The sequence below is a fragment of the Pipra filicauda genome, unplaced genomic scaffold, assembly GCF_003945595.2.
Source record: "Pipra filicauda isolate LSUMZ 115617 unplaced genomic scaffold, ASM394559v2 scaffold323_size1005334_pilon, whole genome shotgun sequence".
In the NCBI taxonomy this organism is placed as follows: Eukaryota; Metazoa; Chordata; class Aves; order Passeriformes; family Pipridae; genus Pipra; species Pipra filicauda.
Genome location: NW_024104447.1, coordinates 804,263 through 828,156, shown reverse-complemented (window position 1 = coordinate 828,156; position 23,894 = coordinate 804,263). Strand labels below are relative to the sequence as shown.

Below are 23,894 nucleotides of genomic sequence, written 5' to 3'. Positions count from 1 at the left end.
GCTCTGCTCCACCAGCTCCCCCCGGGGCCGTCACAGAGCCCTCTCCGTCCCCATGGATTCGATGTGTTAGGGGGCAAGGGTGGTGAAGGAGGAGGAAAGTATCTTCATGGAAGGTGGAGGAAAGCACCTTCATGGAGAGGAGGTGGAGGAAAGCACCTTCATGGAGAGGTGGAGGAAAACATCTTCATGGAGAGGTGGAAATCGTTACTGTCTGGGCTGCAGACCTTGGCTTGAGCAGTTTGGGGCTGCCCTGTGTGAGCAGCCCATGGCTCCCCTGTTGGAGGCACGTGCAGGTGTTGGATGGAAGGATGTTCCCTGTGCCCATGAGGACCGTGGTTTCTCTGACTGGGCTGGGCTGCCTCCTTCCAAGCTCAAAGAAAACATCCTCCTGCTCCAAGACTGTGCAAATCCTCCTGCTGGATCTGTTTGGGCAGCATTGTAGCACTTGCAGTGGGAGTTTTCCCTCTCACTTCCCCAAACTGAGACAAACGAAGCAGTTCTGCATTTTCTCATCTCGCTTGTCTCTCTGGCAGGGACGTTCCCCTGGCAGCCCTGGGGAGCTCACAGCCCTCTTTCAGTTCTGTTCATGCCCCATCTGACCAACTGCCCTTCACCCTGAGCCCTCTGGCAGGTCCCAGCAGGAGAAGAAGGACTCTGTGGACTCAGTCCTTCTTCAGGAATTGCTGCCCTGAGGCACAGGAGACTCCTGGATGTCCCCTAAATCTTACAGTGCCACCAAGAAGGAGCAGTTGGTGGGGTTTTACAACCTAGTTGAGGTTTCTTCCTCTTGCGGAAAGATATGCAAGAAATACAGCTTCTCCATCAGGCTGATAACCTTCTGTGCCCTGCAAGCCTTTGGTAATTCCTCTAATCCTCCACCCATCCCAATCCCCAGATAGGCACTAACAATCCATCCCTTCTGCAGGGAGCTGAGCCACCTGGGAGATGGGATGCAGCAACCTGCCATGGCACCTGAAACCCTCAGGGGCTCCGTGATCCTTTTGTAAGTCCTTGAAAGCCCCATCCGTGGTGACTGATGAGCTGAAGACATCCCCCTGGCACCCCTCAACAGCTCTCTCCAAAACAAGATCCAGTCCTGTTTCATCCCCCTCCCTTCTCTATCCATTCCCCTGGAGATGGGGAGATGGGAGAATTAACACACTTGTTTCTATAAGTATGTATTTCTTCCCCTCCTGGCTCACTTCAGGGATCTTGTCTCCCACAGAGAGGGATAAGGAAGATAATTGAAGTTGATGGGCAATATGGTAAAAACACAAATCCCCTTTTGGTTTGAGGGAAGACAGAGCAGCCAGCTGGTTTGGAGCTTTACTGCTCCGACCACAGCACGGGAGGACAATTTGGCTTGGGAATATTCCTTTGCAATCATGGAATTCCTCACCTCCCTGCAGCAAATCAGGATTGATGTCAGCAGAGCAACCTCAACTTTCACAACCCGAAGCCCAGGCCAAGGACTTTTTGTGCCTTGACACGAGTTTTACACTCTCCAGTCTCCCAGCACTCTGCTCTCCGTGGAGGTGTGGGATAAATTCCCTGTTTCACTTCTGGAGCAGCAAGCCCCGGCTTTATCAGTGAATATTCAGGGAGACAGACGCTGCTTCCAGACAATGCTGTCTCCAGAAAGGAGAGCTGGGCCAGTGGGGCTGTGGAGGAAGGACTTGCCTGCTCCCTGCAGGCGAGTGGTTCAAACCACAGCTGCAGAGCTGCCCTGGGGCTGGTGACACACGGGGGATGCTCCCAAATGGAGCTTGGTCACAACCCTGCACGGTTTTTTTTCCACACACACATTACAAATGGACTTCTCAGCTCAAAAGTGGAAAAACAAATGTTTTCCCTTATACCCCTCATTTATTTTTGTTAAGGATTGGGTTGTCTCTTTTCTTTAAATAAACTGATTTGTAGTTTCCTACCAGTGTTTCTGCTCTGCAGTTGAGGCGAGCCTGTGAAATCTTTGCACTTAGAAAATAAAGTGGGATTTCATCATCACCTTTCTTCAGGGAAAACTTCCAGCCAGGACTTTACTACGTGGCACTTGGAGCACGCTGGAGAGGAGGTCATGGAGTAGAGCCTACCAAAGCCAAACCTCAGACTTAACCCCGCTGATTATTCATCTCCTTCTGTACCACTTCTCAAAACTGGGCTTCCTGGCACTGGGAGACACTGGAAGTTGCCCAGTTTAACTGGGGCCATGGCAGGACAGCCACAGGGTGCCACTGAGTACCAGCAGAAAAGCAGCACAGATGCCAAAACATCTGGATTGTGCAGCAAAAGATGTGCCAGAGCCATTCCTGCTCCTTTCTCTGCTGCTTTGTCACTAACACAACACAGAAGGGCCTACAGAACAAACATGCTGCTGCCAGATGTTTAGAACATCTGCTCAGACCAATAAAGCAAAAACAACAACAAAAAATAACCGTGAAAAGAAAGGGAAAGAAGGAGCATCCATGGATCCTGCAGGGCGCAGTCTGTGTTTGATGGGATGTGGTGGGACTGCCCACAAAAGCCTCATGGCATGGTGACACCACAGGTGCTCCCAGGGAAAAGCATTTCTGTCCCCAGGGATGTGAGAGCCACGGGGATTTGGACACCCCTCTCCCAGGGGTGACCCCGTGGATTTCTGTGTCCCTCCTGCTGCCTGGGTGTCTCTGCTGGACACTCATTCCCGCTCCATGTGTACATGACATCATCCTGCCTGTGTTCATGGCAGCCCTGGGCGGTGAGGAAGTGTTCTCATTCCCTGCTGCAAACCCATCCCAAAGTGCAGAGAGGCCCTGGCACAGACTGGGGGCAGTGCTCTGGAGCTCCACAGATACGGTTTGGGAAGCCAACAAGGAGCAAAGCACCCCAGGGAGCTGGACACTGAGGGGCTGGAGTGTGTCCAGCTGGGGAAGGGACTGGAGCACAAGTGCTGTGAGGAGAGGCTGAGGGAGCTGGGGGGGCTCAGCCTGGAGAAGAGGAGGCTCAGGGGAGACCTCCTGACTCTGCAACTCCCTGCCAGGAGGGGGGAGCCAGGTGGGGGTTGGGCTCTTCTCCCAGGAACCAGCAGTAGGACAAGAGGGCTGGGTCTTCAGCTGTGCCAGGGGAGGTTTAGGTTGGACATTGGGAAGAAATTCTTTCCAGAGAGAGTGCTCAGCCATTGGAATGGGCTGGGCAGGGAGGGGGTGGAGTCAGTGTCCCTGGAGGTGTTGAAGGTGAGACTGGATGTGGCATCAGTGCCATGGGCTGGGAACCACGGTGGGGTTGGGTCATGGGTTGGATTTGATGATCTCAGAGGTCTTTTCCAACCTGGTTGATTCCGTGGTTCTGTGATTCTGTGGGTGGCTCCTGGCACAGCACCTCGCCCAGGAGCACCCACAGAGAGCACCTGGGAGTGGAGACCCAAGAGCCTCGAGCCCAGACTGAGGTGAGTCCTTTCTGGGATGGTCTGAGCACTGCCCAGTCCGTGGGGTGTCCCTGGGAACGCTGTGCTCTGGCAGGTCTGACAGTGCCCATTTTGGGCCCCACAGAAAGGGAAGCTCCCTGGGTTACAGCAGCACCTCAAGGCTGGTGCAATCCCCCCTGGGTACGTCCTGCCCTGACTTTGTGCCCAGGGGAACCTCAGCTCTACCAAAGTGGGGCCAGTTCTCAGCTTCCCCCAGAGCCCCAGCCCACCTCCTGCACTGTTTAAAGTCCTTGGTTTCAGCTCAGCCCCTGAGCCCTCCCGGTGTAAACCCATGTGAAAACACCCACCCTCTCCCCAGGCTGGCTTTGCAGTCAGTGCCAGGTCTGAGGGCATTAGACCCCAGCCTGGGCCGTGCCTCCATGTGCCTCTGTGGCCACTCCTTGGGCCTCAATCTGCCTCCAAGTTTGTGCCAGAGCATGTGGCTGGTTAAAGAAAGCCCAGTAACCACAGCTGACAGGTTGTGACTGGGTCATAGAATCATGGAATCCTGGAATCTTGGAGTCACAGACTCATGGAATGTTCATAGAATCATTAGAATCATTAATGTTAGAAAAGACTCTAATTCTTTAGAAGGTCTGGATCATCTTGCACGTCCTTCACACCTCAGCTGAGTGTTGGGATCTGCTCACCAGAGCACTGTGCCACGATGTTGGAGCCAGACAGTGGGATAGTTTGTCTTGCTTGGTCTGAGCTTTGCTACAGCTGGGAGCTGAACCCAATCCCTGCTCAAAGCAGCTGCCCCCAAGAGAGTGACCCCCATCCCACCCCTCCTGGCTGGGGACAAGGATCCCTGGAGCAAAGCCAGGGGACATGTCACAGGAGGGCACTGGCACCTCCCAGCCACTGCTGTGGTAGGTTTTACATATGTAAATATACACTTATATATGTATATATAAAGTCTCAAGTCAGGAGAAATGAATCATTTGGCAGCGGTGCAGGTCTGGTTTGGTGACAGGCTCTGGCTTCCAAGCAGCTCTCCCAGAGAGCCTGGAACCAGCAGAGCAAAGAAAAACACTCTGATGGGCAGAGAGGCCAGTGGGTCCCAGCAGGAGGGAGCCAGAGCAAAAGGCTGCAGAGGTGACCTCAGTGGGCAATAGAAAGGCAAGAGCAGTGCTGCTTCCAACTTAAATAAAGACAGATATTCCACTCAGTGCCTCCCAACCAGCCTCTCTGGAGCTGCCCATGCTCATTCCTCCACAGTCATTTAAAAAGGCCCAGGTAGAACTGCAGAGATTACCCGACCCCAGCAAACTTGATTGACTTGCCACTCTACCCAGGTCTGAGCTCTACCCTCTGCATCATTGAATTCCCCTGGAGCAAGGAGTTAAGTAAAATAAACAAGGAAAATCAGTTTTAGTGCTCAGGGAGCAGAAACTGGGTTCTTTGCACGGAGAGCAGCTCTTTCTCTGGGTGGTGCTGCCCTGCCCTGCCCAGCGTGGGAAGCTCCAGCATCCTTCTCCTTGTCTGCCAAGGCTGCTCACCTCCAGCTGGGTCCATCCAATGCTGCCCAGCCAAGTGGAAAATACCATGATGTACATCTTTCCTTGGCAATTTTGGGATTCGTCAGGGCAGTGAATAATCTCATGCCTTCAAAACTGGCAGTGAATAATCTCATGCCTTCAAAACCTTTCTGTGCCTTGTGAAGCTGCCCTGAGTGAGAGGAGGAGTCTGAAGCAGAGAACAGCAAGGTCTTGGCCTCGGTGAAAACACTTGCTGGTATTTCCACGTGCCACCAAGTGCAGCATCTTTCTCTGGGTGACCTTGTATTTTGCTCAATAGGATGAAAAATCTGAGTAATTCCAGAGGAACTGGTTGTGCCCCTGTACAGGGACAGGATTTCTCTCAAGCTGGAATGATTGTCACCACCTTGGCAGATGATCTGAATTTAACAGGTTAAAAGGGCATACATGGGGTGGGGAAACTTAGAGAGAAGTGACCTGTGATCCATTACACTTGTGCACTGGGAATATACAGGATTTTGAAGCTCCAGTTTTGCAGGAGGGAAACTTTTCCCCTAAGCATTGTGGTTTCAACCGGTGCAATCATTGGAGCCAACTCACCTAGAACTACAGACATTTTCCTGAGGAAAATGGGGAAAGAGGACACCCAGACTCCAAAAAACCCCTTTCTGAACTGGCCAGCAATCACAACACCCAGCACCTGGGACTTTTTAGTGTCAGAAGCCACTTCAAAAGAATAATTCACCCTCCTGCAGCGACTCCTCTCGTGCTGTGTCTGTGTGTCCAGAGCCAGAGCTTGTGCTGGGGGAGGAGGTGTTTGGGATGGTGAGTTTTCCAGGGTAAGGCTCCTTCCTCAGGAGACAAAAGAGCTGGGAATTTTCATAAACACTGCAGTAAATTTCAGAGGATTTGATTTTATTCCAGGGCAAAATCTGGGGCATTGCTTTGGAGAGGGATTTAAAGAAGTGGGAGGCAGGAGGGGACCAGACCCATTGATCTGCACAGGGGATGGAGAGGGACAACCCCCACGGGGCTGTACAGGCTGCCCAGGAGAAAATTCATGCTGGGGAATGTGAATCTCTCCCCTGGGTGACACCAGGGCTGTGCCTGGAATTCCCAGGTAGACAGACCCTGGGCAGGGTGTCCATACACTCTGCTTTGCCCTCATCCCTCATCCTTCAGCCCAACCCTTGCCAAGCCCTCTGACACCACAGATGCATCAGGAACAAACTACAACTGGCAAATCATCGTATTTATGGCAGCAGTGTAATCACCTTTTAGCTTTCAGACCTAAAAACAGAGTTTCCTGACAGCTGGTTGTATCATGGTCCCACTAAACTCAACTCCACCAGCCAGGGCAAAAAATGCACTTTCTCATTCATCAGTGATTTTGAAGCTTTGACTATTCCAGCTAAAAAATGAGAAAGGGGAGTAGGAGTCATGAAAATAGGAATATTTATTTTTGAAAGAATTGAAACACCTAAATACTGAGCTTTGGTGCTGTTTGAAATAGAATCCAACATTTTTAACCAAATGATCCTTAGGATGGAAATAAAAATACAAGCATTTGACAACTACCAAACCAGGACATTTCAAATTTGAAAACACTTGGGGAAAAGTCTGAATTCAAGAGATATTTGTGAGCATTTGGGGGCTGCAGGAGGGGGAGCTGGGCTCCTGACAGGAAGCTTGAGCCATGTCCCCACTCATCCCTCTGCTCTGACTCCCCTCTCCTCTCCACCCCCTTGGCTGACTCCAACCAAACAGCCTCTAAAGGCTGGCTGTCCCAGTCACGTTAAATTTATACACATTTGGCAAAAGTCAGCAGCTGAGGACACAGAGGGAGGAATGGGGTGAGTTGGGGCATGAGGAACATGAGGACACAGGAAAACAGAGTTTATGCATTTGCATAAAGAAAGACTAAAAAAAGCAATTGCCATGCAGTGCTGTTACATCCTTCTCCAGGACACTCCTTGTACCCTCTCCTGAAGCATCTTCCACTGGGTGCTGGGGCAGAGAGGACCAGGGCAAGGCTGCAGCCACGAGCTGGACTCCTGTGGTTGAGGCACCTCTTTGATCCTCAGTCCAGGGCTGGTCTCCTCCTGCTCCCGTGTCCTGGTGCTCTGCACTCGCTGACTCTGCTCCTGTTTCTGTTTATTTGTCCTCAATTGTGTCATTGTCTCGACCAGGAACTTGGAAAGCTCCTTGGAACACTGGCCTGTGCTGCCTTGCCATCTGGCTGCTGGCTGACGACTACAGTAGCAAACAAAACCCAAACATTATAAAATAGGCCTGTTAAAGTTGGTTTTTATGAAAAGGATAATAGGATGGGAAATGGGAGAGAGCCTGTCTTGTGCCAAGCCGAAGAGGAACCATCACCAGAGCTCTCCAGACAAGGAGCTCTCACCAGGGCTGCAAACACCCCTGGGTTTGAGGCTCCAGAGTCTGGGTGAACAGGAGTGGGGACACTGAGGCACGGGGTCAGCCCTTGGGTCTGGGGCAGACCTAAATGTCCTGGTGCCCAGGAAGTGTTGGCATCCTGCAGGGGAAACCAGCCAAGGAAAGGCAGCTCTGAGGGCAAAGAATCTTCTTGCACGTCACTTGGTGTTGACTCTACTGAGGACAGTGGCAGTGCTGCTGCTCCTGGAGGGATCACATCCTGCTTCTGGAGGGATCACATCCTGCTTCTGGAGGGATCACATCCTGCTGCTCCTGGAGGGATCACATCCTGCTCCTCCTGGAGGGATCACATCCTGCTGCTCCTGGAGGGATCACATCCTGCTCCTCCTGGAGGGATCACATCCTGCTTCTGGAGGGATCACATCCTGCTCCTGGAGGGATCACATCCTGCTGCTCCTGGAGGGATCACATCCTGCTGCTCCTGGAGGGATCACGCTTGGAATTGGCCAGTGAAAAATGGGATCTGACTCAAATGAATCGATCTTATCTTCAGCCTCTCTTCCTCCCCCTGAGGGGAACAGGAATGACTGGGGCTGCCTGGCTCAGCTCCCATTTCCCTGGGTGGTTCCGGGTGGATGGGCACTATGAATCAAAGTGTCACAGGGAGCCAGGAAATGGGCCAGGATGGAGAGCAGGAGCTCAAACCACTCTACCACAGAGGGTCCAGGCCAGGGAAAGCCCAAAAAGACCTTCCCTGCCTTCAGCTAGGGGCTCAGGGCTGGGATTTTAGCAGCCCTCCAGCCCCTCAGATTTCCACCCCCTGTTTTTTGAGGCCATTTTTTGGCAGCTCAGCCACAGGAGCTGGGAGTTTGCAGCTGCCATCTGTTTTCATTGCCCTTCTACTTCAGTGGTGATGTGTAAACATGAGCAAGATGAAGGATTGTCCTGAGGGAGGTCAGAGATGGGGTGGGGAGGTGAGAAGTTGCGATGGAGCAAAGAATCCACACAGATTGAGCTGCACCTCCAGCCTAAAATTAACTCATCTGGTCCTTCAGCCACTCCTCCTGCGTGAGACCTGCACCCAGTTTCTCTGGGAATGAAGGGAGGCTCTCCTGGTTTGCTCTGTGCTTTCCCAGCCAAAGCCAGGTTTGACACAAGGCAGCTCTGTGCCCTCAGCACCCCCTGCTATCTGCAGCATTGCACTGCCCTTGTTGCCATGGGCAGAGTTATCTCACAGGGACTTGGGCAATGCAGCCCTGCCATTATCTCTGCTTTGCAGATGGGGAACCAAAACACAGAAAAAATGAAGGACAGGCCTGTGAAATGAACTCTTCAAGTTGCATGTGACAAAGCCCAGCAGTCCTCAACTCCCACAGCCATTCCCCGGGGCCAGGGAGTCCTGTCAGTCCCACCAGGAACTGTTTCCTTCTGTAGGTACAGACTTTGCTCTGCAGTCCACTCGCTGCAGGTCGAGGAGCTGTCACTTGGTCACCAGTTCAATTAGCAGCTCATATTCCTCTTTCAGCTCCTGGAGCTTCATCAGAGCCTCTCTGATCCCAGGAAATGAGTTTTCCAAATGAAGCGTGCCTGGTGCACTGATAAAGAAGGCATCAATGGCCAGTCCAATTTCTTCTCTATTCTCTCAATCCTTATAATGGATGAGGCATTGGAGCAGCCTGGTCTGGGGAAGGTGTCCCCACCCACGGCAGGGGTTGGAATGAGTGATCTTTAAGGTTCCTTCCAACCCGAACAATTCAATGGTAGTTTCTCCTGTTTCTGGTTGTTTCCAGTGTGTTTGTTCCCCAAGATTATTCTTTAAGGGTACCTGCTCTGAAAGCTGTGTAAAAACGTGTGTGCATGCACATGCACCTTAGAGCTGCCTGGATCCTAAGTGTGCTCAGGCAGGAGGATCAGCCCCTCAGATTTCCCTGTGCTGGTTGCATCCCTGCTGTATCCCAGCTTCTCAAGGAATACACATCTATGTCTCCAAATTTACCACAGAAGAAGGTCTGAATCTTACACCCAGCAGAGACAACAGCGGGTTTTATTGACTGCAGCACCATCAGGAGATCAGTTCATAGATTTACATAGCACTTGCCATGCAGGGATCACAAACTGCCTTTATCATTCCCTTCAGACCTGGGCTGCCTCGGGCCCTGAGTCATTATCTGATCCATGGAAGCTGGAATATCTCAGCACCTCAGAGATCAAAAGGAAACTCTGCACAGTTCAGAGAGAAGCATTTTGAGGCTGCTGAATGTGCTCTCTCTGAGCAGATTTCTCTTCCCATAGGAATGTTTTGCCACTGTGACCCAAACCTGGCAGCTCTGCTGCATCCTTGCAGTGGCACAGCTGAAGGGACCATCCCTGCCTCACACAGGGAGGGATAGAAAAGCATTTCCATCCACAGAGCTCCACAGTTTTCCTCCACCACAGGAGCATTCCCACCTCCCCCAGCACTCCCAACACAGACATTGTCCTGAGCCATCAAACAGGAGCCAAGGCAGCTGCACCTGGGGCAGCCCATTTGTTGGTCATTGTAACCAGGAATATGTAGCACTTTTCATGCACACAGGATGACAGATAGCAGGGATAGAGATTTCCTACCATTCCAGTTTGAGCACTGAGTACAAGTGTGTTCACTCCGGGATTTTTGACCAGTTTAGTGATTAAGTCCCACCATCAGCACGGTGGCTCAGCAGAACTTCTCTCATGTGGACACAGCCTGAAGTCCCTCCCCATGGCTGGAGCAACTGGGTGTCAGTGCAGCAAAACTGCAGCAAAGCTTGGCCTGGGAGTGCCTGGAGGGAGATGGTTGGTCATCCAAGGGCTCTGCTGCGGAAACACCTCCTCCCCTTTGGGAATGGTCTGATGTTTAGGAACAGGGCAGGATAACAGGAGCACAGGGTTTACAAGTGCCTGTTGCACCGGGACCTTCGCTGAACTTCCTTCATCAATCTCCATCAATCCTCCCTTTCCTACGCCCCAGTCTGGGCTCTTAAACAGCTCCCTTCCTCTTTTTCCTCCCCTCTCTCGCTGCCCCCCAGCACATACGTGCACATTTCCTTTTCCTTAAGCAAACAATTTTCAGATTTAAAAGTGAACTCTCGCTGCAGGCTGGAAAAAGACAATGTGGCCTGGCTCCTTATCTGCTGCTATCTGCTGCTGCTTGTACTCACAACAGGCTGTGAGCCCAGATTGGCTTTACAGGAGATTTCAAGTGTTTATGAGCCACAGGAGGGAGAGAGAGGAGGGGAAATCTGGTAGGGAAGATAAGTCCAGGAAATAAGGCAAGTGACTGGAGCAGAGTCAACAAGCTGAGAGAGCAACCGGACACCTCCAAAGAGCCAAGGATGTGACTCAGTGTCACGACTCCAGTTCTTAGAGGGGATTCACCTCTAATGGTCCAGGGGGGCTGTGATTGTGATAGAAAAGGGAAACATCTTGATCTCTTTATAGACTCGGGATATTTTCCAGTTAGGAGCCCAAATGTAAGCTCCTCAATCCATAGGCAGGCTCCTAAAATAAACTGCTTGGTTTTCCAGGATCGTGCAGCACATGCTGGCTCCAGCGGGTCCCTCGGTCACACCGAGGGGTTTGTGATGTGCTGTGTAAATCTAGACCCTCCCTGGGGCCCAGAGCATCATCTGGTCTTTGTTCATGTGCCACCCAGAGCAATGTGGCTTCAGACCAACAGGGCGAGGTAGCAGCTGCTCACATGGGCACTGGGATATTTTTATAATCACCAGGATATTTTTATAATCACCAGGATATTTTTATAATCACCTTTTATCCCCACGTGCACAAGGTTTTTGATGGTAACTGGAAAAGCATGTAGGCTTCATCTGTAACGGATTTTAAGGACAAAAATATCTGGGCTGGTTGTGTCTGAGAACAGTAATTCACCTTGTTCCAGGCAGCCCAAAATGTGTCTGTAAGCATGGCTGTGCAATGAAAAGGTGAGGGTGTATGCTCTTCCTCTGCAAGACCAGCTGGATGAAGTTTTCGTGCTCCGATGGTTGTTTCTAAGCAGGAAAAAATTGAAAACCGTGTTCTTTAGGGCAGATGGTCTGGTTTTACCTTAAAATCTGTAATTTATGACATACCTTTCATATCTTAGCTACTGAGTATAAAGAGAGCCTTATGGAGACCAGAGTGACACTGATTTCCAACAGCCACCAGCTGGAGAACCCTGGACCACCCCACATTGTGCACTGATCTAGTGCTGATCTTACTGATTTAACTGCCTTAGTCAACACCATTCTCCTTTGGTTGGTTGACTGGGGGGTTTTCTGGCCCAGCCTTTCATTGGGGCTCAGCTATTCTGCAGTTTACTTGCTCCAGCATCTTCAGTTTTCCTGCCCTTGTTGTCCCAGTCCTGACACACACCCAGCTTCAGTTGTGGGCTCCAACATTGTCCTGACACACACCCAGCTTCAGTTGTGAGCTCCAACATCATCCTGACACACACCCAGCTTCAGTTGTGAGCTCCAACATCATCCTGACACACACCCAGCTTCAGTTGTGAGCTCCAACATCATCCTGACACACACTCAGCTTCAGTTGTGAGCTCCAACATCGTCCTGGCACACACCCAGCTTCAGTTGTGAGCTCCAACATCGTCCTGACACACACCCAGCTTCAGCTGTGGGCTCCAACACCCCAGGATCCGTGTGCTCAGGCCACTGGTGATAACCAGTGCTCCCAGCAGTGCCCCTGCTCCAGCCCCTCCGAGTGTATTCATGGAATCAGGGAATGCTTTGGGTTGGAGGGACCTTGAAGATGATTTCATTCCACCCCCTGCCATTGGCAGGGATGCCAGGATATGCCAGGATATTCCTCTAGTGCCTTCCATCACTGGCACAAAAGGGAAACAAACCTTCCCTCCTCCTTCACACAGATTCCTCTTTCACCCACACACCTTTCCCTGTGAAATCCACTTCAAATCCCAGTTTCATCCCCTCCACACTTGTGTTGTCTGAGGGTAGTGGAAGGTTCCCTGCCCATGGCAGGGATTGGAACAAAATGAGCTTTAAGGTCCCTTCCAACCCAAACAATTCTTGGATTCTATAAAACTTTCATTACTCCCATCTCCTTTCCTTGCATGGGGAACAATTTCTTCCTGTCCCAGGCAATTTCTTTGGCCCATAAAGCCCTGATCAAAGCTGAACTCAGTCTCTCTGTTGTCTCTATTCCATTAGGGATGTCCTGGAGGCCCTGCAGGAGAACAGGGCTATGCCCTGACCTTGAGTCATTTCACAATACAGCAAAAGCTCAGAGCGAGCACTTCATAATATTAACCAGAGAGACTTCCCAAATCATCGCTCCTTTCCATATGGGAACAGTTACTCTCCCTTATAAAGCCCCTCTCCATGGAAAGGCTGCTCCGACGGGCACTGAAACGCTTTAATGCGACTGGTGCAGCCCGAGCTGTCTGGTGACAGTGCGTAGACAAGGCCCAGGGTGTAAGAGCTCTTCAAGGGAAAACCTTCTGTGGAAAGGGCTGTAAAACACCATTTTACTGTGTTGTTCTAAATTTCCTCTCTATTTTATGGTTCATCTAATTCGAAGAGAAACCCTCTCAGCGGAGAAGTGGAATGGGAAACATGCTCCCGTGTCAAAACACTTGGAATAGCATCAAGCTCCTGTTTTAGCCATTTATTTCTTCCAATTTCACCTCGGGGTTGGGTGTTATTTTTAATCCTTTTCATTCATTCAGCTGTTTATGTGGCTTTTGGTGGAGCTGCCTTTCTTCTCTCTCTCTTCTCTCCTGCTCAGCTCCTGTACCATCCACAGTGGATCAAAAACAAAGTGAGATGTTTCCAAGAAATTAACCTTTGGAAAGAAATAATGGATGTGTTTGCTTGGATGGTTGGTTTTCTGTGGAGACCAGAGCAGGTGGAGCCCCTGTAGAGTTCCAGAAGTGTCCTCAGGGGCTGCCTGGTCTCTCCTGAGCAGCAGCTCCTCCAGGAGCTCCAGTCCAGGGTGGCCAGGGATGCTCTAAGGGAGCACCAGGGCAAGACTTTAGGGTTGTGCTTATTAAAAAAAAAAAAAAGGAAATAAGCAATCCCAGAGCAAGCAGATGCAAAGGGAACAGGCTGTGGAGCTGGGCTATACAAGGAGAGGGAGCTGTGCTGGAAACAAGGGCATCCTTGTGTTTTATATAGAAAGAATAAATATTGTTATGTCTTCTGGAAGAGGTTCTTCATGCAAAATTCACCAAAAAGCAAAGCAACGGTGAATCTTGCAGTGAATTTGGGGTCACAGCTACCTCTTGTTTCTTAAGAGGCAAAACTCTACCAGAGAGAGAAAAGAGTTTTTAATTTCTTTTACTTATTTTCTTCTATTTTTCTAGTCAGCGTCGGCTGGGCAGGCGTGTGGAAGAGAAAGGGAGCGGTGGGGGCTCCTTTGGGATGGTAAATGTTGGTTTTGTTCAGTCAAAGGGGCACAGTAGAAATTAGGGGGGAAAGGCGTGGCAGAGCTGGAAGATGTGGGAGCCCTGCCAGGTTGGGCTCTGACTGACAGGATGGGCTGTGGCTGAGGGGACAGGCTGTGGCTGAGGGGACAGGCTGTGGCTGACAGGTCAGGGTGTGACTGACAGGAAGGCTGTGACTGCTGTGATTGACAGGTCAGGCTGTGAGTGACAGGTCAGAGTGTGACGGACAGGCTGGGTTGTGACTGACAGGACAGGCTGTGACAGGTCAGGGTGTGACTGACAGGACAGGCTGTGACAGGACAGGCTGTGACTGACAGGTCAGGGTGTGACTGACAGGACAGGCTGTGACAGGTCAGGGTGTGACTGACAGGCTGGGTTGTGACTGACAGGACAGGCTGTGACAGGACAGGCTGTGACTGACAGGTCAGGGTGTGACTGACAGGACAGGCTGTGACAGGTCAGGGTGTGACTTACAGGAAGGCTGTGACTGCTCTGACTGATGGGAAGGCTGTGACTGACAGGACAGGCAGTGACTGACAGGTCGGGTTGTGACTGACAGGACAGGGAGTGACAGGACAGGCTGTGACAGGTCAGGCTGTGAGTAACAGGACAGGTTGTGAGTAACAGGACAGGCTGTGAGTGACAGGACAGGCTGTGAGTGACAGGGTGGGTTCTCCCCTCAGCACACACCCCCATTTTGTCTGTCGAGGACAGGGCTGCAGGACCTCCCTCAGGGCTTCATTTCATGTCCCCTCACCCCACCAAGGGCAGCAGGGTCCCCTCAGGGGGTGAAGAGCCCCCTGAGCACAGACCCCTGTCCTCTCAGGGGCAGCAGGTCCCCCTCAGCACAGACCCCCATGCCCTCAGGGACAGATGAGTCCCCTCAGCACAGCCCCTGTGCCCTCAGGGTCAGTAGGGTCCCTCAGTACAGACCCCTCTCCCCTCAGGGATGGCAGGGTCCCCTCAGCACAGCCCCTGTGCCCTCAGGGGCAGACGAGCCCTTCACAGTGCAGACCCTTCACCTCTCAGGGGCAGACAGGTCCCCTCAGCACAGACCTTTCTCCCCTCAGGAGCAGCAGGGTACCCCCAGCACAGACCCCTCTCCCCTCAGGGGTGACGAGGTCCCCTCAGGGGCTGTGCCCCACCCGCTGGGTTCTCTCACCCTCTGAATCTTCACAACTTCTGGGGCATGAAGGAGAGGAGAGCCCAGACTCTGACAGGGGTGAGACGTTCACCTGTGGCATCTCTGCTGGGAAGGGCCCCTCGGCATGGCCCAGCTCCCTCAGGGACCTCAGCGTGACCCATCCTCCTCTGGGGACCTCAGCGTGACCCATCCTCCTCTGGGGACCTCGGCATGACCCGTCCTCCTCTGGGGACCTCGGCATGACCTGTCCTCCTCTGGGGACATCAGCGTGACCCGTCCTCCTCTGGGGACATCAGCGTGACCCGTTTGCATTTGAGGACCTGGCAGTGGTGGCAGTGCTGTCACCAGGGGCTGTGGCCACCCAGACAAACCTCTGCAGGTGCCACTGCAGGGTGTGTCACAGTCGTGTCACCCAACAAACAGTGAAGGGGTTGAACACAAAAATCGTGGGGAAAAAAGGTGTCATCAGGGCCACGTGTCCAGCAGTGAGGCCCCAGGAGAGCAGAGGCTCCATGCTGGGGAGCAGAGCTTGTGTGGAGTGAAGGGTTTGAAATGGTCCCTGTCCTGCCTCTGCCACTAAGGGATTAGATCCCTCTGCCACAGGGATTCCACCTCTTCCATAAGGAATCAGATCCCTCTGCCACAGGGATTCCACCTCTTCCATAAGGAATCAGATCCCTCTGCCACAGGGATTCCACCTCTTCCATAAGGAATCAGATCCCTCTGCCACAGGGATTCCTGTCCCACTCTGCCCACCAAGCTGTCGTGGGATCTAAGGTCTTATCACGCCATCCTTAAACTTTCCTCCCCACCCTTTTGTCTGTGAATTTATTTGGGCCAGCAAATGTCATTGTAACACTTATATTCTGCCCAATATAACCTGCAGGAGGATGTTGCTGAAGACTGGTTAAAATCCAGAGGAAAACAACCCACATGGATTGAGGAACAAACCAGTCACCAACCCAGGCTGGTTTAACGGGAGTTCCATGACATCCCACAGACAGTAAATCATTTCCTCCCATGTTTATAAACAACGGGAGTGGAAACTCCACTGTTTTGTAAAGAATCGGGTCTTTAACAACACCACCAAACCCCCACGTTTTCCAACTTCACAATAAACACTGTCAAAATAAATATCCAAACGTCCTCAAACCCAGGCAGCCCAGCAAGAGTGAAAGGTTCTCATTCCCATTTAGCAGAATGGGAACAAGGGAATTAAAATTCCTGGGGCACACATGAACCTTCATCTAACATTCCTTTTTCAAGAATAATATAGAATGTAACAATTACAGCAATTCTTTTTTTTCCTGTCCCCTCATTTTATCTCTGTAACTGAAGTTTCTCTTTTGTTGTGATAATGATTTTATCAATAATTTATGATTATTTATTTGAATACACTAATCACATTCATCACTAATATAAGACCAGGGTGAAACATATTCTATTTCAAAGGTGTTTTTCATGGTAGAGAGTAATTTAGCAAAGCTGAAATGTCTTTCCCAAAAATATTTATAGTGCTTTTGCTGATTTTAAGTGGAATTTATCAAAGTGCTTTTACTTAGATTGATTAGTGGAAATGAAACAGTAGATCTTCATTGAAAAGGATCTTTCCAAGATCTGAATGAAACCTTTTTGTGATGGTAATTTATTACAGAAATTGTTTTTCATGTCAAAATTCTAAATTTGTCCTTTTTATGAATTGAAAATAAAAATACATTTTAACAGGGAGGATTTTCCTATAAAACTAATATATTTTAATTTCAGGAATATGGCTAATGATAATTAACTACTTCATAGAGTTCCAGCCAAGTACCTTTTTTATTAAATGTTGCTTAAATATAGCACGGGGAAAAACCAGAATCTGCAGCCACTGCCTCATCCAAAAGCTGCCCAGCAGCACAGCAGATGAAAAATCAGATGGACATCTCTCCGTGGCAGCTGTGTTTCACTATTTCTTTCTCGAGGGGGAATTTAGGAGCCTATTTTCATTTAACTCTGAGATCTGTTTGTAGCACCCAAAGCACGTCCAAAGCCTCAGTCCCTGCGGTGGGAGCAGGACCTGGCAGGGTGTGTTGAAGTCCTTCGTCCCTTGAGCTTTTGCCCCTCGATCACTGATGGATCCTCAAACTTCCTCCCTCCTAAACCCCCAGGTTTGGGTGTTGTGGTGGCTGATTTCACTGAGGCAGAGTCACCACCTCAGCTTTTGGTGGCTCTCCTTGACCACAGGCCCAGGCTCCAAAGTGCCTCCAAATTTTGGACCAAGCCATGAGAGGAGCAGAGGCAAAACAAGTTGTTGCCATTATTTTCCCACAGCACATGGAAACGGGGATGGCCACTGAAAAATCCCCACATTTTCCTTGCAGGAAAGGGAAACAAGCCCAGAAGTGTGTGTGTGGTTCCATGTCAAGCGCTGGAGCTCCTTTTGACTTCACATACTTTCCCCTTATTTCTAATTAACGTGTTGAAGAATTTTAAAATGTAATAAACATTATTTCTAAACAACCAGAAAGTAAAGTTTGCTTCTTTCTGGTTTGATGTAAACATTTATAGCACAGCTCCATCCTTAAACAGTTAATCTTATGGTGACCTATTAAAATAAAATGAATTGTGTTATAATTCATCCTAAAGCAACCTCAGGGTTAGTGTATCAGGTAACTCCTGCTTTTGCAGCCCTCATGACGTTTTTAATCAAATTCAGCTGTAATTGCTGGAGCATTCACATGCCTCTTTTAATACTCTGCCTACATTTGGGACTCGCACGAGTCTGTTTTCTCTTAACGTATCTAATAAATAGAAAACATGAAAAGAGCACATTTCGCAGGACTCGGAGCTTTTCCACCGTTTCATTTGTTGCAGCAATTGTCTGACAGGCTCATGGGAACGGAGCACTTGTCGGGTTCCCCCCGCACCCTCGGCTAAAACCCTTTGTGGGTTTTAAGTCCCTGTTTGTGTTGCTCGCACCCCGTTAAAGGGGACACGGGCACGGGCGGCAGCGGCTGCCCCGGGAGAGCCCGCAGGGATTTCAGAGGCATCTTGAAGAAATCACCGCCGGTGATGGATGTTGAAATGTTGCTTATGTACAAGTCACCTACGGTTTGGTGAGGAAAACTGGAGATGTCGTGTCTGCCGCCGAGATATTTGGATAAACAAAACTCCCGCAACTTTCCCTGCTCAGGAGGCTGGAGGGGGGGTAGGGGGGGGCGGTTTTTTTTTTTTTCCTCCTTGGTCTGCGATGCTCCAGCTGTTTCCAATTTGCCAGCAATTTTCTTTTGGGCTAGTAAAGTTCCCAAGATGACTGCAACTGGCCACAGGGGTCTCTCCGCTCGGCTGTGGGGTTTGGTTACAAGGGGCAGCAAAGCCAGCTCAGGATTCAGGGCACTCATCTCCCTTGAACTTGGGAGTGCTTTACATCCCGACTCTTTTGTTAACGCCAGCCTTTAAAGTTTATTTCATTGCAGGCTGGGAGGCTGCTCTCGGCTCCCTGTCAGAGGTTTGTTAAAAAATAAAGGAAAATAACAGGAAAAACGCACGGGGGAGCGATGCAAGCGCCTGTTACCTGCCCCGCAACGAAAAGGAGGGGAGGAGGCGTCTGTTAACACAATAGTAAAGCCCTCGGGGTTCCTCTTCAGCGCCGTGTTTTGTGTAATTCACACGTGGAAACGTGAGAAAAGAATGAACGATGACTTTGAAACGTGAGCCGGTCCGCTCACAAGCCGGCTCGGTTGTGAGGGCGCAGGAGTTGTTCCCATCCCCGCAGAATAATGAGATTAAGGCTTGGAAAGAGCATTTTTAACCCCGCGCACGCGATTATTTTAAAGCCATTTAAAAATGACAACGCTGCTTTTGGTTTGGGGTTCCCCCGGTTCCCCCTCTCTCCGCACGTCACGAGTCCCTCCTGTCGCTTTGCTTTTTCCTTCCTTAGCGTCTCCCTAAAATCCCTGTCGCTTTACCTTGCGCAGGAAACAGTTTCTCTTGCCACAAACAACAACAATTATAATAATAACAAAGAATGCGAAGAATTTCTATATTAAAAAGTGGCTCTGGCGAGGTCCCTGGTCACTGGGTCCAGGTCTGAGTCTGTTTTCCTTGGAAATTGGGAGGAATGCTAAACGCCTCGTCTACCAGAGAGCAAATTGTGTGCGGAGCTCTAGGCACGGCTCCCAAGTTGCCCTTTCACCCCTTCACTTTATATGTTCCTCTTATTAAGGAGAAAAATGTTTCAATATGTTGGAATTTGGGGCAAAGCCGGCAAGGAGAGAAAGAGAATAGAGAATGGAAGGACATTTTCCAAATAGTTTTGGTAACCCTTCCGGGGGTTACGTTTAAAAATGATGTTGTACTAAAATCCCTGGAAGTTTCTTGCCCAGGTTAGTGCAAAATATTATCTGCTATCCCTTCAGAGATGACAAAATGCACCAGAAACGTGAGGAAAAAATACATCCCCAACTGAAGATGTGTTTCCTTTCCCTCCCTGAACGCGTTACTATTTGATCGGTTCTTATTAAATAGCTCAAAAGATCTGGAGATTTCGACTCGCAGGGAGAAATGCTGGGTTCTTGGTCCAAAAGAAAATTTTGGAGCTGATTCCAGCTGGCTCTCCCAGCCTTGTGCTCTGTCATGGTTTCAGTCCTGCTTCAGGGGGAAACGGGTTAACTGTTTCCAAGGTAAGAGTCGGGGGAAAAAGCTCAAAGTAAGGAACGATGATTTAAAAACGGATATTTGAAACTTCCTTGTTTAAAAAGGGGGATTTAAAGTAGCACTTGAGCTCCACTCAGCGTCTCTTTTCGGCCTGACTCCTCAGCAATATTTTTTTAAGAAAGTTGTGAATTTTTCCCCCTCCTATTTTTTTTTTTTCCTTACTGTGTTCTTTAAAGTCTCTCGCAGCTCCAGGAGGGCTCATTGGGCGAAGATGTCCCAGAGCCGCGATTAATCGGAGGGAACAGCTGGAATATTGATAAGGGCGGAAAACGGAAATCAAATGAAAAGTGGAGGGCACAGAAGCGAGGGAAAGGAAAGCACGTCCTGGAGCTGCGAGCAGCACAGAAGCCCCCTGAGGAAATGCCTGGTTGATGCAGCCTGTCTGGATGGGCTGGGAATTTTAACTTCAGCGCTGCTCTGGATCCAACAAGTTTAAATCTCTCCTCTCCTCGCAAAACTGCAGCGGCAAGGGTAGTAATCCACAGCTGGGGGAGTTCTGGTTTTGGTCTCAACCTGGATCTTTACAAACTGCTCTGCCACTGGTTGAGGGGAAAGGGTATAAAAGGTGAGTCATTTAAATCCCGGTAATAAGAATAAGCAAGAGGCGATTCTAAAAGTTTAAGAGGCCCTTTTATATTGCGACTGACGCTGGCAGGGCGAGACGATTGATAAATAATCCACTGTAGACTTCTGAAAACGGGCTCCAAAATATGCAGATGTATTTATTTTATTGCACTGGCGTAATTAGAAGAGGGAAGTGATGGGGGGGGAAAGGGGGGAGAGCACTAATTAGGGGTAAAGAGGGGAGCGGGGGAAACCAATATGGGAATCCTTGACCCCAGAAAATTTACTGGCGAAGCAAAATTACCTCGTCCGTCCACTCTGCCTACCCCCACCCCCCGGTGCAAGTTCAGAAGCAAAAGAAACTGGAATGTGTTAGGAGGGAGGACGACAGGAAAAAAAGAATTGTACTTATCAGAAACACATTGTCCAGTTCGGAGCCGGCTGCCCTCCTGTGCCAGCTGGCCGCGTAATAAATGCTGGAAAAATCAATAAAAGGGGTTACGTGCAGATAGCGAACTTTTATTTTCCAGTTGTTGGGCTGTGGGGTTTTTTTCTTGCTTTCTCTCTTTTTTTCTCCGTTAAGTCAGCAGCTGTTGCGGGGCCGCGGGGGTGTCCCCGGGCTTTGCGGGGGGACACAGCTCCGGAGCGGGGCTCTCCCAGCTCCAGCGGCCGGGCTGCTTCATTAACCAGGGCCGTGATTAACCGCCGGGGTCTGGCTTGGATTAGACCAGGACAAACTGGACTAACTGCGCGCTCAGGACCCCACAGCCTTTCCTACAGAGCTCCCAAAAAACACCCAACAACCCACGAGTGTCGTGCGCGACTCTTTCTGCATCCTCCTAATCCCGTCGTATCACTTCTCTGTAGTAAATTCTGAGTAAATGTCTCGACTTTTCCCTCCGCATCCCGGGAAAACGGGACGGAGCAGCAGCGCTTGGGAGGGGTGTGGGTGTGTGTGAATGTGCTTGTGCTTCTTAATGATGCCCTAATTACACTCGGCTAATCGCTTTCTGGCGCTTCCCAAAAGGAAAGACCCTGAGAGGAGCGAGTAGGGAAAAAAAATCCGTTGTGGGATATTTTCGTGCCTGTTTTCCCACACACCATCACATTTTTCATGATTGTTGTTGATCTCTGCAGTGATGACTCGGGGGGGAGAGGCAGAAAAACCCCCCCGTTCATCGGGAGATCATCAAGTCTTAGAAGTACAGAAAACCAGATGTAGTTGATGCAAGTGTGACGGAAAGTTTGGGCAGGATCCGAGCTAGAAGGGCTGAGAGTGACAACTCTGAGGGTTGGGGTTTTTAAAATATTTTGAACGATACTTCCATTCGGTATTATTTTTAATTTATTGTTTAATTATTGTTGGTGAGGAAGGTTCTTTAAATCAATCTTGGCCGGCAGGTTTAATGGCTCGGGATGGTTTCAATGAGGCAGGAAAGGCAACTGCCCTTCACTTAGCCAAGTGAAACCCTTGGATACAAGTCAATAGGGTTAACTAGTCTCGACATGAAAACATGAGTATTTCAGCTGGCTTTTAATTGTTGGCTAAGAAATTCAGTTAATCAAATGTCAAACATTTCCCTCTGCTCTGGGCAGAAGTGGAGAAGGCTCTTTGCCTGAGGAGAAGGGGGAATCCAACCAAACTGTTATTAAAAACCAGAAATAAACCCCTGCTTTGTGAAGTCCTGATATTACTTGAGTTTTAGTTACTGTTCTGGATGTGTTTCTGTGTCCTTTAAAAGTTACACTTAAATACTTGATCACTTCTCTTTAAATTTTGTTACTAATTTTATTATTCAAACGATGTTTTATTTCTCTGCTTGTCTCCATACAAGTATATGATTCGATTTTTTTTTTTTTTTAAATTTATTTCAGGTCAAATTAAGGACCTTTAAATATATCTAAAAAGCAAGTAAGGATGTTTCAGACTGTACCAGACACCTCGTCTTACGTCAAGGTAAGACATGACAGCATCTTTAAACAGGTAATGTCACAAATTACAATCCTCCCAAATTCATAATGAATATTAGTTGAAATGAATATTGAAGTTGAAAACCTTGCTCTTTCTTACTGAATTTAGCAGAAAAAAGAAAATAATCCCTCTGCCTTCAGTGGGAGAGGGGGCAGAGACTCAAATATCACAGTTATCCTTCTGGAAATGGGCAGGATCGAGTCAAAAGTTGGGAGAACAGCAAGCTGTAAAAGTGGTCTTGTCTTTTATTGCCCTGCACTGGTGCTCGGTTCGGGGGTTGTGCCATCCCGGTGTCACAGGAGGGTGTCCTGAACTGCCTCCCGACGTTCTGCCTTCCCGGAGAGCCTGTGGGGCTCAATTCCATGGCACTGCCCTCCGCTCCTCCTCCCTGCCCGCTCCTCAGCCCCACGGGCAAGATGATCCGGGAGGTTTGGTGCTTTTTTGAAAGGTACATTTCAAAATGGATTTAGAGGGGGAAAATATTTAATGAGTTATACCAAAACATCTCTTTGAGTTAGGAAGAAATGGATTGTCACACCAGGCACTGGTGTGCTACTGGGATGTCTTTCACAGTGTTCCTGGTGGTTTTCCCTAAGTCCTTCCATACAATTGAGAAGGTAAATTAACTTCAGTTGGTTTTATTTCTTTTTTTTTATCTGATAATTCTAAATCTTGCACTCTAAATAGTTGTTTGTACACATATATATATTTATAATTTAAAAAATGGATCTTAGAATGTATTTTGATTTGCCACTTCTGCCTCTCTCTTTTCCTTAAAATTAAAACAAATACCAAAGAAGGGTTGGCACAGCCTTGTCCCTTTATAACTCACTTGAGCACTATATTATATTTGACATCATATAGGGGTTTTTTCACAACAGTTCCCAAGAATGTAAATAAACCAAGTCTGGGACATCTGGGTTACACGTTTAAGGCAAACCCTGCATGCAACAGCACTTAGGGAAAATCTAAAACACAAGCTCTTCTCTCCCTGAAGAAACACAGAAGGGTGTTAACTAGAGCTGGGTGGATAATTTGTAATGAATAATTTATTACAGGAATTTGGTCTCTCTTTTTTTTTGCTTTCCCTTAGTCAAGGATCCAGGCCTCAAGTGGGATTTTCCTGTACATACATATTATTGGGAATGATCCACTGCATGATTTCTGTGTATAATCCCTGGGTTATGGCTCATTTTGGGCAGCTCATTAGGAGTATTAGCTGCAATCAAGTCTGGTGGGATGACTCCCAGGTCGTGTGGCACTGCTTGTATGCCCTGATTGGACTGGATTGTGCAGCTCAATGGACCAGGTTTCCAGAGCAAATCCAACCAGGAATGGTCAAGATTCCCCATTTGGTTGAGATCCCCCCAAATCTCACTCTCAGCTCAGTGTTTCAGGGGATGTTGGTGACTCCATTTCACTTTAGACCAGATTCTGCAACAGCAGAAACTCTGTGGAAAACAAAGGAAATTCAGGTCTTGGGAAGTGAAATTCCCTCCCAGCTCAAGCAGAGCAAGCTGGTGCCCAGCCTGGGCCTGGCTTTAGCAGGAATTCCCTTTGGAGCTGCTGTCTGTGAGCAATGATTGAAGTGTTCTGTTCCCAACGAAGAGATGAAGGTCCTGTGACATCCTCTAGTCTGGCATCACTGCCTTTTGTTGGGAGGTAGATCCAGCTGCTGCCCCAGTTAGTAGCACAATTCCTTTTGAATTAAGTGGAACCAAGATCCAGGCCTAAATAATTCAACATTCCAGCGGGATTGA

The 23,894-nt window shown here is 49.3% G+C and overlaps 1 protein-coding gene and 1 long non-coding RNA gene across 2 annotated transcripts in view; one reads left to right on the top strand and one right to left on the bottom strand.

Annotated features, from left to right (window-relative positions):
• Positions 1 to 12,966: 12,966 nt before the first annotated feature.
• Positions 12,967 to 15,140, bottom strand: LOC120323704. The gene is made up of 2 exons (XR_005564456.1): positions 14,992 to 15,140; positions 12,967 to 13,155 (listed from the first exon to the last, which is right to left on the bottom strand). It is a non-coding gene; the product is annotated as an uncharacterized LOC120323704 (long non-coding RNA).
• Positions 15,141 to 19,700: 4,560 nt separating this feature from the next.
• The window catches only part of FLI1 (Fli-1 proto-oncogene, ETS transcription factor), a 90,105-nt gene continuing 85,911 nt past the window's right edge, over positions 19,701 to 23,894 (top strand). Inside the window, exons 1-2 of the mRNA XM_027747956.2 lie at positions 19,701 to 20,163; positions 22,038 to 22,119. Of these exons, the coding sequence (XP_027603757.1) occupies positions 22,081 to 22,119 (39 nt within the window). The 5' untranslated portion in view covers positions 19,701 to 20,163; positions 22,038 to 22,080. The remainder of the gene's footprint in view (positions 20,164 to 22,037; positions 22,120 to 23,894) is intronic.